This window comes from Motacilla alba, chromosome 1 (assembly GCF_015832195.1).
Source record: "Motacilla alba alba isolate MOTALB_02 chromosome 1, Motacilla_alba_V1.0_pri, whole genome shotgun sequence".
Classification (NCBI taxonomy): domain Eukaryota; kingdom Metazoa; phylum Chordata; class Aves; order Passeriformes; family Motacillidae; genus Motacilla; species Motacilla alba.
In genome coordinates this window covers 34,785,488-34,798,688 of record NC_052016.1, presented here as the reverse complement: position 1 = coordinate 34,798,688, position 13,201 = coordinate 34,785,488, and the positions used below count along the sequence as shown (strand labels likewise).

At 35.9% G+C, this 13,201-nt stretch overlaps 1 protein-coding gene across 11 annotated transcripts in view; it reads right to left on the bottom strand.

Annotated features, from left to right (window-relative positions):
* Positions 1–13,201, bottom strand: part of STXBP5L (syntaxin binding protein 5 like) — a 185,812-nt gene that overhangs the window by 90,016 nt on the left and 82,595 nt on the right. For all 11 annotated transcript variants that reach the window (XM_038147882.1, XM_038147919.1, XM_038147889.1 and 8 more), the window contains exon 5: positions 5,974–6,108. In XM_038147882.1, coding sequence (XP_038003810.1) covers positions 5,974–6,108 — 135 coding nt within the window. The remainder of the gene's footprint in view (positions 1–5,973; positions 6,109–13,201) is intronic.

Sequence of the window (13,201 nt, the reverse complement as noted above, 5' to 3'; positions counted from 1 at the left end):
TGTATAGGCTTTCCTTCAAGCTGGCCTTGGGGAGCTGCATAAAAACTAACTAGATCCTATTCCTTGAGAAAGGGAAAAATAAAGAAGAATCAGCAGGTGAAAATAAGGTGTAAGTGAAATAGTTGAGCAGGGAATTTTCATTTCCAAATAACAGTCAGGGTACAGCTGAGAATGACTGAGAAAATAAAAGCTCTGAAAAGACACAAAAAGGATAAAACACAAATCCAAGTCAATACTCAGCAGAAATAAAAAAGAAAAAAAATAAGGTCAAGTCTAAAAACTATCAGCAATGATTTGCAGTAAAAAAATTCTGAAATGAAAGCTAACTTCAATAGAGCAAGAAAAAAATATGAGGTAATGATACAAAACTTTCAATGTTTCACAGTCTTTGTTGACCTTTAAGCACAAAGAACAGACTGCAGAATTGAAAAATGGAACCAAAGATTCCCATGACAGCTGTACAGAACTAAAACTAGGCATTTACTAAGAAGACAATCATGCTTTGAGTTGTTTTGCACTTCATCAGAAGTTGTTCCTGACAGCAGCAGGTATTAATTTACTTGGTGTATATTCATTTGGGGAAATGAGAGAGTGGTTATGCTGTAAGACATGACTCTTAATCAGAAGAACTGCACTGAAATAAAGACAGCAGTCACTGTAAAACAGTTTTCAAGAGACTTGTAAGGATGGAAGCTTTTATTTGATTATTTTATCCTAAAATTAGAAAGCTCAAAAAGAAGTCTTTGGCAATGGTACAATCTGGACCAAGCAAAATGTGGAAAATACACAGATGATGTATTCCTCAATCATCCTGGAATGTTTTATGCACTCGAAGAAATCAAGTGACTTAAATACTGTCATAAGAACTTGAAATTCCAAGACAATCTTTAAAGCAGGTAAAAGTATGCTATGACAAAATAGAATCAAATCAAAACCATTTTCCTTTTGAAGGAAAAAATAGCCCGCACAATTGGAGAAGTACTGTAATGATTTCTGAGAAGGATAAAAATCTGGTGTTAGAAAGTGATAAAAGCAGTTAGGAGAGGGGGAAAAGAATGAAAACATCCATATTAGTCATTGTTATGAAGCTGAAGTTGACTGAATGTGCTGAAAAAAACACATGCATAGACAAATACCTCTTCAATGTCAGTAGTCAGACATCATCCACGGTTTTCCCTTCCATAAAGGTGGAGTGCTGCAGGGAATTTAAGACCTTCTTTTCATTTTAAGAGCCATAGTGACATTTAAGAGAATGAGTAAGTTAGACACACTATTCATATGATGTGGATCAAAGCTGGGAGTTGGAGTAAGCAAGAATCAGTTCAACCTCAAGATGCAACTCTGAGTCTTAGACATACTTTCTGAAATGTCCAGAAAAAGGAAGCCTTGACAATTGTGCTTTCTATATATTAATAACTATCTCCATTTGGGTCTGCACACAGAGAGGGTAGTAGATTCTTCTAGACTGTTACTTCTCCTCCTTTGTACTGCTTTCCCTCACTGCTGTGGATCTGCTGACTCTGAGTTTCCATTTTAGGAAATGTTTAGGCCAAACAAAGGGCTAAGAAAGGAGATACCAAGTTATGGCTCTGTCATAGCTGATTTCCAGTCTGCCCAATTATTTGATCCCTCAAATCCCATAAATTTTGGAAAGTTTCAGTTATTCATTCATTAGATAGTGGGGTGTTAAAACACTGGAATCTTACTGGGGGCTTATAATGCAGATTTTTCATTTTTGGAGTTCAGAGGACACACATTAAGATCTTCTTTTCCTTTCCAACACTAGATGACCTTCCCAAATGTATGATCATGCTGTGAAAATTGATCTCATTGTAGTTGGAGTAAATGGAGACATGCTGGGCTCATTGACTATTTTTCTCTTCCAAAGCTGTTTCCAAACATTTGGAAGGAAAAGAGATAAACTGTTTGCTTATTAGAGAGTAGAAAACCAAACAGTATCATGAGCCTCAAACCCCTCTGGCAAAGGACTAACTCTGCTACATGACAGAGAAATGACAAGTGAAAAAGTTTTGATTTATTCATTCTTAGCAGAGAAGATTGCTTCAGTGTGGCCTGAAGTATTGATGCATGAGGTTATAGAAATGGCTGAGACAAGAATTGGTACCCATATGCTTGTGGCTTTTCTCAGCTCTGTTCAAGGACAAGTCCACTTTACATGGACAGAGACAGTGCATGTAATTTAAGAAGGAAATTTTTCCTGTAACTTCCAGAATTGGTTACGACTTAGTTTTGAAAATAATCTAAAAAAGAAAAGAGAAAGAAAAAAGAAAAGAAAAGAAAAGAAAAGAAAAGAAAAGAAAAGAAAAGAAAAGAAAAGAAAAGAAAAGAAAAGAAAAGAAAAGAAAAGAAAAGAAAAGAATCTGTTTCCTTTGCATTATTAGCTGTTCAGGCCTTAATTTCTAACTAACACTAGATTCTGTTTAAGCTCACTGAATGTTCTCTCCTAAGAGAAGACGATAGTCACTTATGATAAAATATGTATTGCAATCATCTTTTTGACATGTATCTCCACTAGATGCTTCTAAACATGACATAAAAACACTATCACTCAAAAAAATAGTGCTCTAGAGATCTTTCAGATACAAAAGTAGATGAGAAACTCACAAAAAAAAGCCCTCTGTACCAAATGCCAACTTTGTAAGTAAAAGTAGCTGTGCAGGACAAAATGATTTCTTGCATCATATGCAAAGGCTAAAAATGTTGCATCTAGACCTGCTTCCTCTTCAAGTCTTCAAACTTCCAAGCCTTTTCACCTCAGTCTTTCACTGCAAAAGAATCACTGTTACAAAAAAAATTCTTGCAGTCATTTAATAGGCCTCACTGATCAAAATATTTGGTTGTTTCTGAGGATGAGTGCTACATGGAGATTTGATTAGAAGTAGATACAAATCAGTGAAAAGTAAGAGGGGGAAATTAAAAGAAAGAGAAGTTAGGTTGGTAGACTTTCAGTTTTAGAAACTGGATGAGAATTGCATGAAGAGGGATGAACTCCTTCAGGCTTGTTAGAGCTGATGATACACAAGCTTGACACACTTTAAATTTTATTTATAAACCCTCCATCTAAGCTGAGGACTTGAATAGAGCAGCAGAGGCTTTTACTGGTCTTTCCTTGCCAATAAGTTTGAAAGACATATGATTGCACCAAAGGTAATCCCTTTCCTTCCAAGCTTTATAGAGAATAGTAACAACCTCAGAAATGTTATCATTAACTCAGAATTTAACATAATGTTATGAGCACCATTGCTCCTTACATTGTTCATGGTAAGGCTGAAGTTTTTCCTGAATTTTACATACATATATTTTCCTATTTTCTTTCGTCTTTGAAAGCACCCAACATCAACAGACCTTGTGAACTTATACACTCCAGAACAACCTGATTTTACTGTAAGCAGGAAGTTGGTCTTGAAAATTCTAGAGAAGCCTTACAACATGAATTATTTTATGATTCTATAATACAAAAATGTGAAAAATACGCAAAAGTTTTGAGACAATAATGTGGAGATTAAAAATATAATCAAACCAGAACGTACCCATGGCCCAAACTAAAATTGTTCTTTCAAACATTTTTCTCAGTAGTATTCTAAAGGAAAGCCTACAATCATAAATTCATCCTCATGAAGTACATTTAAAGGTAATAACATTTCCTTTAAAAGCTAATCTACATTGCATTTTATGTGCAGGAAAGCAACAGTACTGGAACAGACATCAGAGTTTATTACCAGAGAGCATTCAACTTACTTTACTGAGTCACCCAATTTCAACTTCAGAGGGACTGTAGCATTTATAAAAGTGGCTGCTGTGGCAAACATCATGATTATTCCCACCAGCCTCTTCCTCTAATACAGAGAAACTAATCTGGAGACACATAGGATCCCCTGTCCACCTGCAAAATATTTACAAGGACAACTTCCTCCACTCCATATCAAGGAGTACATGGTAAGATTGGATGGAAAGGATGGAGCTTTAGAGAAGCACGCTGCTTACATGGCTCAATTTATCCTTGTAAGACTCGTAGAACTAGAAGCAGTAATAAGTAAATACCTTATTCAATACCACTGTGCTCACTTGTCAACAAAACAGTACCTGGCAAACTTGCTGTTTAGAAGAAGAACCCATTTTGGTAACCATGCAGTACCTCCAAGTACTTGAGGTGACACAGTCTATCTTTATTATGCTGTCATTACCTTTTACAACTTATGGAATGAGAAAATTTGGAAAACCTAGGTGTTTTCCTGCATAGAAAATATAATGAAGATAGTTAGGAGGGGCTGCTTGCTTCCTTGAAGGTTCTAGAGAGGGAGCATATTGCACAGCATCTAGACTATGTCAACAAATCAGTTGTGAAGCTTATTAGAAAGCAGCCCTTATTTTCCACATAGAAAGAAGGGCATCAGTCTATTCTACTTTCATTAGAAATGTTTGTGGTGGCCACTAAAATAATTTTGAAACATTTAGCCAGAAGAATTTTGAAATAATTAGAAAGTGAAACTTGGTGGAAGGCTTCCAGTCCATAAAAAACTTTTGGATCTATTTCCCCACAGAATAGAAACATCCTAATTTCTGGAGGAAAGAAAACTACAAGTGCACACAAAATGAAAACATGCTGGTCCCAAAAACTTAAAGACATTATCTACTCAATGTAGTAAACATAGACATTCTAAAATACAGGATTCAAAAAGCCCTCCAATATGTCAATGTCACCAAAACAAAGTGAGAAACAGAAAACAATTAGGATACTTTCCATCTGAATAACTCATCAGAATGATCACACCCTGGTGGAAACCATGTTTTCCAGCAGTACTTTTTTGCAGCCAAAAGTACTAAACAGAGCCAAGCAGTCCCACAGGGGCAGAACAAACAAACATTCCGAAATTGAGAAATGGATAAAAGATTTACCAGCAGACTGAATCCTGATTACTATTTGAATCCTTGGTTTTATGTCCTTTGAAGGTAAACCTAGATTTTTACAACTGTGCCTATGAAGTTTGGTGAGGGTAGAGAGGGAGAAAGAAAATGAGGCATCGGTTCAACTTGGGGGACAGAGTGATTACTATAATAATGATAATAGAGGGAAAAGAAAGGAAGGGATTTCTGAGAACTGGGGTTACACTGCAGGCCTGTAACCGTACTCTTAGCTACTGTTCTCTTGGTTCATTGAGATCGGTGTATTTCAGTTTACTACCAGAGGTTACAGGTCCCTCACAACATGAAGCAAATGTCTCAGAAACTGGAAGAAGTACTTTGAGCTTTCCCATAGAAGTTCCTCTTGCTGGAACTTCACAGAGAAACCAGCAGAGAAAGACTTCTTCATTTCTGTCAAGGCTTTTACTTGCAGGAAGCATAGATGTATCCCAGATTTTTGTCTGTCTCTTTCTATTTCATACCCACAATGCAGGCACCTTGCTTAGCTTGTTAGAGCTATCATTTAACAGGCACTCATTATATTTCCTATCACCTAATCAGGTTTTGATCTGTTTGAATTAACCTTCAAATTCTCACTGTGTTGAGCAGGACGCTTGGTCTAGAGACCTCCTCCTGTCCCTTCTCATCTAATTGATTCCACAGCTCATTGAAGAAAAGTTCTCTGTAGAATCTTAGGGCAAATATCCTCCATTATTCTCTTCACAGATGGAGGACATGATGATCAAGCTTTCCTCATAAAAATAGTAAAATCTGAATTTTAGTGATTAAAGACTTTCTGTATTTCATGGAACTTCATAGTAAACAGTACACCATTTTTTTTCTTTTATATGAAATAGAATTAGGTCTCTAACATAAATCTGATTCCTAATGTCCTGTAAAAAACCACTTAATACTGCAAACGCATTCACTGAAATGAAAGACTTCAAAAGATCTGGTAATATTTGAAAACCAAATGATTCTTTAAAATTAAATTTAAGACAGCTATGAAAATGACCACGCATACAAATGAAAAAAAAAATCTGCACTTACAGTTCTATTGCCTTGTTCCACATGATAACATATCCAGAAAGAATGAAGGACTCAATATTTACAATGTGTGTATTGCCTCTCTCCGTTCCAACATAAAGCCATTTACTCTGGAAAGGTAGATGGCAGTAAGTAATCCTGGAAAAGAAAAAAACACAAACCAACAAAATATAAGTGACTGAATACCACATTAACAATATTTTTAACAATTCTGCAGCTGAAAGAATTATTCTTTCCATTTTATAACTTGAGAAAAACCTGCCCAGAAGGCATTCTGAAGAATGTGCAGGTTCTGGGAGTCATCTCCAGGAAAATAATAAAAGAGAACATGAAACAAAACAGGGCCATCCTGCCTGCCGATATTAAGGCCAGGACAAAAGAGAAGCATCACCTGAGCACTGAACTAAGTCTCTGTATCTCCATGGGTATGTAAATTGCACTTTGATAGTATTCACGACTCTCAAGGAAGGCTTTCTTATATCCTTTCTCAGAATAAGCAGATTATCCAGTCCAACAGAGTTTTGTGGACATTAGTGGGATTCATGTTTTTCACAACAGAAGAATGATATCATAATTCACGCAAGAAAACATTCATTTATTTGCCATCTGGAAGAGCAGGGCCTTAGATAAGAGCATTTATCAAAACTGAACTACCACAGACACACTGAACCCTACACTCATTAAAAGGTGATGAAAAAGTGCTACATTAGCTTGGAAAGATGTCATGACAATTTCTCATGATAATACATAAAAGTTTTCACAGATGACAAATGAGTAGGTTTTATATTATATAGATATTACATACACTAAAACAAAACTAAACCTGTATGAGATGAGGAAACATTTGCTACTAAAATGTAAGTGAATGCATGCTACCTACAGAGACTGAAACTTAATGCAGCTTTATGGTACAGACTTGTAAATTTTGACAAAACACCAGGTATTTTACTTGGTCTGTCATATGTTGTTATATTTATCACTCAGTTCCACAAACAGGCTATTTCTGGCTTTTATATACAAACAAAATTTTTTTTTCCTGAGCACCTTTAACCACCACGAAAGTACATACAGTATTTAAAACCATGCATATTAAAAAAATTCATTCTTATGGTACAGCAATTTTTCTGAATTTATTATGGAGTGAAAGGAGTGTTGGCAACCTTTCAGTAATTTGGCTCTCCAGTCAAGTAAAGACCTCTGAGTAGAGCATTTGCCACTCTTTAAGGAATTGATCAATAATTATACAAATTAAATATACTTTATGTAATGATTCCCTGTAAAGTACTCTCAACAAACAAAAACGTTCCAAACAGATTATACTCAGTATTTGCATAGTTCTGTACTTTTCCAAGTATCTAATAAACTGTCAGTACATTTAATGCTAGGATCATTCAAGTGAGGAAAATTTCCTTTTTTGTACTTACGCATCACACTGGATTGAATACAGTTGAAATACGGAGTCTTCACATTTGTAATTTATAGAGAAAATTATTGTGGAATCATGGAATAAGATTTACCCTTCAGAGAAATCTTGTTTTGTTGATTAAAGTGAGACCTAAATATGAGATAGCCTTTGCTCTGTCCTGCTGTACAGTGCTAAATTTTACCATCAGTTGTCTAATTTTAGCAATAATTCTGCAGCCTTTAGTGGAAAGAGTACCAGCTTTTTCAAGAGAATTGCTTTGAGAATGGGGGCTATATTTTAGAAGGCATAACTGAAAATGCCTTCAAGCAGCAACATAATACTGATATTGTTGGTACAGTCAGACCAACAAAGATCCAACAGAAACAACTGCAGAAGGTATATGCCACCAATATAATCCTTGATGGAGCTCACACTATGAGCTTTATTCTTCTGCTCATAACAGGCGCCAGGAACCTTTTGCCCTTTTGGCTTTATAGTTTCAAACGTGAAGTTGTTTTTCACATCTTTTCTAATCCTTTTCCTTTAAACTAAATAACTCTCTTTCTTTTGTTTTTTCTTCTGGCGCACCATTTCCTTCACTTCTGGTTAAATTCATATTTAGTCCATTTTTTTGTTGTTGTTGTTTCATATCTTGCATTCTGTGCTACCTCTACTCTCCTTTCTTGCACTGCAAAGCATATGGGTGTTTCACTAGGTCCTGGCCCATAAAAAACTTATCTAGCTAATAAACCCTCTTAATCACTTCATATTGAAGATCACCCAACACTTGTTTGCAGTAAACTGCTAAATTACAGGAAGAGGAGATAATTTTGACTTGAAAGTGTTGAAAACACTGTAGCTGTCAAGTCACTGACAAAAAATCCTAAGCTCCAAAGTGAGCCCTACTTGACTTGAATGCTGCTACTCCAAATTCTTGCAGTAGTGTCATCAGACTAAGCAGGTTCAAGTCCACCTAGGACAATGCTATTTTTCAGTCCTCTGTTAAATGCAAGCATAAGCCACTACAAGGTACTGCAGAAAACTTGATCTCCCATGTGCAAGAATTAATTCAACATCTTGTTTATGAATAAAGTTTCAACATCACCTCACACACTGCTTGAAGCTGCTTTGGGCTGCTTTTTGTCCTTTTTGAGATTTGATTCCACGTCATAATCTCTAGGACACACTGCCACAACAACCAACAGACAAAGTGGGGGGTCTGCATTCCCAGATGTTGCATGTCCTACGTTTGTCTGCCTTAGGTTTAAAATTTCAAGAACTTAATGCTTTAAAAACAAGGTCCTACAGCAAGAGAAAAATCAGACCAATAACTTAGTAACTTAGTAACCAATAATTAGTAACTACTAATAAGTAGGTAGACCAAAAGTTACTAGACTTAATATCTTGATGGCCTATCTGAAATCCCAGACACCAGTCACTACTAAGCCTGGATGCACAATATGAAGGACCAAAAGAGAATTAGGTATTGCTAAAGAATGAAAAAAAGCACCACAGCCATGCCTGTTTTTTTAAGCCCAGCTACCTCCTCCTAAATAATTTCATTTTGCTCTGCCAAATGTATGGGACAGCCAGGCAAGAAAGTATCCCACATGTTCTTTCCTTCACAAAGAAAACTACCCTATGAATCTTTATTGTTTACCCAAACTGGTATTAAACATTATAAAATGTCAGATTATGAAATGCATAAATGTCCATATGAAATCTTTTACAATATGTGAGCTTATAGGAAAACAGCACTCCCTTAAAGACAATCGAGGTATGTAACAAACCTATTAGAGGACGGGAATTACTATGTATTTTAATACAATATATTGTTAGGCTTCACCAAACAAAGCCATATGATTTCCATATTCTCCTAAAACTCTGCACTTCTCTGAAGTAATCTTATTTTACATTATGTAAATTAAATTCAAACTGCTTTATATATTACAGACCTTTCACTTCTACAGAAAATATTAACTTGACTTTGAGGCTTGGAAGCTTTGAAGCAAGACTCAGATTTTTAATGAACATCTTCCATCTCAGTAAGTACTGAAATTACATAACGATTTCTTCAAGAGAAAACAATGAAGTCTCATACTGTAGTTTTCATTGGGGATGAAAGGTATTCTAATATATGACTCTATTAGTCATATATCCCACAAGCAAATTAAGATGTCTTTTGATGCCATTACGAAAACGAGTCAATAAGCCAGAAAGAAAGAAAGGCTATTTTTCTTCATAAGAAGTTAGGGGTTGTACTGAATTATGTCAGTATGAAGTGCTGCTGACAAAGTTTAATCAGATTGTCAATCTGATTGAGATAACATGCAACAAAATCAAATGAAAACTTGAGGATTTTCTCATTGTTGATCACTTAACAGAAAGTCAGCCAGAAATGTGGATATTGTACATTCTTAGCAGTAAACCACAACATAAATCTTATTGATCATTATAAGAAATAGCGAACAATTGATGAATTCATACAAAAAAAAGGTGTTTCTACTCTGCCAGAACAGTCTGAAACATTATATCATTTTTTCCAAATGAGAAAGCAGGATATAGAATATCCTGTAGGCTATATTAATTTTTTAAAAATCAGAGGTACTAACTAAAATTCTTAAATCTGAATTTAGTAAGGAAAACTATTTTGCTAAGGTCCTAAAAAACCCATATTATTTACATAAATTATGTAAGTAAAAAATAGATATAATGGAATAACTGAAAGAGGCATTGTCAAAACATTGAACTTTATTTCAGAAAGGAATATATTCTGACTAGCAAATCTTGAAAAGGTATATTTTTCAGAAGATCTCAGCACTCTGGAGTCTAACAACCATGGCCAAAACCTCACCGCATATTAGTAGAATACTACAATGTTAAAATAATTCAGAATACTATAACCGCTAAAGTATTAGTAAAAACTGTCAGATTACTTAAAATCATCTTTATTATGTTAATTGTATTCCACTAAGAAAAAGAAAATATAATTTTGAGAACACTTCTTTCTGCCTCTGCTTTGTTATTTTTGTTTTTCTATTTTTAGCATGAAAAGTTTCCTGGAACACTATTGCTGGTGGTGAGTGGGAAGACCTGCTGAAGGGTGGAAAGTAAATTGCATTTTTGTCAAAATGAGAAATAGTTATTCCAATTTAATTAGTTAGTCGTGCATCATAGACATCAAAACTCCAATTAAATTTACACTATGGCTTTTCCCTTTATACAGATAATCTTAAATATGAACAAGCATAGAAACTGTGTATTCCTTCTGCCCAGCACTGACTGTCAGAGTTCTGTTTCTGTAAGTTCCTACAGAAAAAAAACCAACATTAGCTTGAGCTCCCTTTCAGCATCTTACCAAAATAATCTACAGAGTCCAGGTTCTCAGGAAATATGGAAATCTCACAAATTTACAGGAAAAGAGTGAGATAAAACATGATGGAGCATTAACTTGGGAACATGAGTAGCTGACAGGAAGCAAGCCCAGTACCCACAAGACATGCCAGTAACAGTCCTGGCCCAACCTTCTGCTCTCAGTGACTCCTAAGGGACTGCCACTGTCTTACACCCAATTTACAGTGAATTGCCCCAGCATGGACAAATTCAGCTGCTGAGAAAGTTGATCACCTTCTTAAGATGGTTATGGCTATCAGAAGTCTACCTTTTCACTGCAGTGATTATGGCTTTTTTCTTGACTCTGGGGATTTTCTGCAGCATCCTCTGGTGCTTTCAGTACTTTCCCCTAATTTATGCTATTTCCTTCAGCTTGTCCATTCCAAGAGCTGTTCTCTTGGCACGGCCACCTGATAGACGGGCAGCATCCCTGGTTCTCGCCAATGACTGGCTGATGTTATGTCAGGTCCTCTTTCAAAGCAGCTCTTTGAAAGGATTCCTCTAGAGAGGAATCTGTGGCCTGTGTAGCCTTCAGTGAATATTCACAACAGGGCAAAAACATTGCATAAGCCCTTCCCTTCCTTCTTGACTTCTGCAGAATTTCTTCACTCTAACAAAAAAATATGCAGCTGCTGAGGGGGCTTCATGACTTTGTATCAGTCCTCTTCTCCCCCCCTCCAGCAAGCACAAATTATTTCCACACAATTTATTTTCTTCCCTCATACTCCCTTAATCTTTTGGTAATTTTTAACAAAAGTACTACAAAGCACACCAGACTCATCTAGTGCCCCCTCCTTCTCCAGTAGCTGAAAATGGACTGAGGTAGCTTATGGCTACCCAGTACTCTCAGAAAGTGTAAGGTTACTTTTCCACCAGTTTAGTAGAGGATATTCAAGCTGAGATTATTGCTTTAAGTCACAAAATGGGCACAGGAAGATTTGGACAGATATTCGGCAAAGTAATTTGTAGCTGACCTAAAGTGCCTAAACAGAAGCACAGGTTAAAGCTACTGACAATGAAAGAAAGGAGTTGTTTCCAGCAGATGTAAACAAAGGATGTAAATTATGAGCTATTTGGCCTGTGGAGGTATTTAATCTTCTTCCTGGTCTATATATAAATTTGGAGCTCATCAGCACTGTAAGACATGTAACAATAAACATGCACAATAGCACCAATTCATGCAGTCTGCCATCCACATGATGCGATGATGTGTTTCCAGCAGATGGTTGTGCAGTTCCCCAGATAGATGCAAACTGGGTCTGTGCATAGTAATAATATTTCCTCTGCTACAGGGGGTGTTGTTATATACCAGGAAGCCCTAGGAAGGCAGAAACCCAAGATGAATTCCATTATTATGAGTCCCAATGTTTAACTTCAACTCTTATTCTAACTTGCAGAGTATGCAAAGTCTATCGGGCCAATGTAAGAGCACAGGAAATTCTTTAAATTCCTACCTGGCTGACTAAGAGTCAAATGATATAGAGAGCAGTTCAACACATCTGGAGAGTTCCTTCCTTTCAGGGTCTTGGCGATACTAATCACAACAGGAGTATTTTTCCTATTCACAGTAGATTCCCCAAATACCATCTAAGATAATTTCAAAAATTTCTAGCAGCCCTGCACACACAGATTCTAGCGGAAAGTGAATGAACCAAACATGACTCTGAGTGATACTTGTAGTCAGACTGTTTTTTTAATAATGTGGTTGAGTTTTAATTTAAAATAAGAACGATCTTCTCTTTCACATGTATTTTCTGCTAGCAACAGTCAACCTTTATTTTGAATTAAAATCAGTTGATCTGTCTTATTTTATGTTTTAATTACTTACATAGGAGAAAGTGAAGTAGAGATAAAAACACCCTGAACACAAATTGCATTGCATCCTGGTGACAGCATAACATGGGATAAACCCCATTGTTATTTAGGAATATCTGGACATAAGAGGAATATTAAGGTAAATTATATTCTCAAAACACTGCATTAACAATTCTGTCTCTGGATTTTTTCCAGAGTGTTATACAGACTGTTCAAATATTTGTTGTTTTAAGACTATAGTGCATCCACTGCAAATAAAGGTGATGACAGATGGGCAGATGAAGAGTATCTATCTAATGAGAAATGTAAGAACTAAAACTTAATTGTATTTTTCCACCAAATTCAGAGCTGAATGGGACTATTCTGTTTATAACTACTCTGTGAATCATCTCTACCAATAAATTCCAAGTTAAAAATGAAACCACAAGCTATTTACAGTTAAAAACTGTGAAACAAGTAATCATTTAGCTCACATATCACTGTACCTATTTCCTGACTGAACAACCAATACTTGCAGACAGTAGGATCACCTGAAGATATTACTTGAGCTAACACCTCATATCTGTAGAGATCAATGTTTTAAAGAAAAACAGTAAAATGAGTTGCTTTACATGAGGC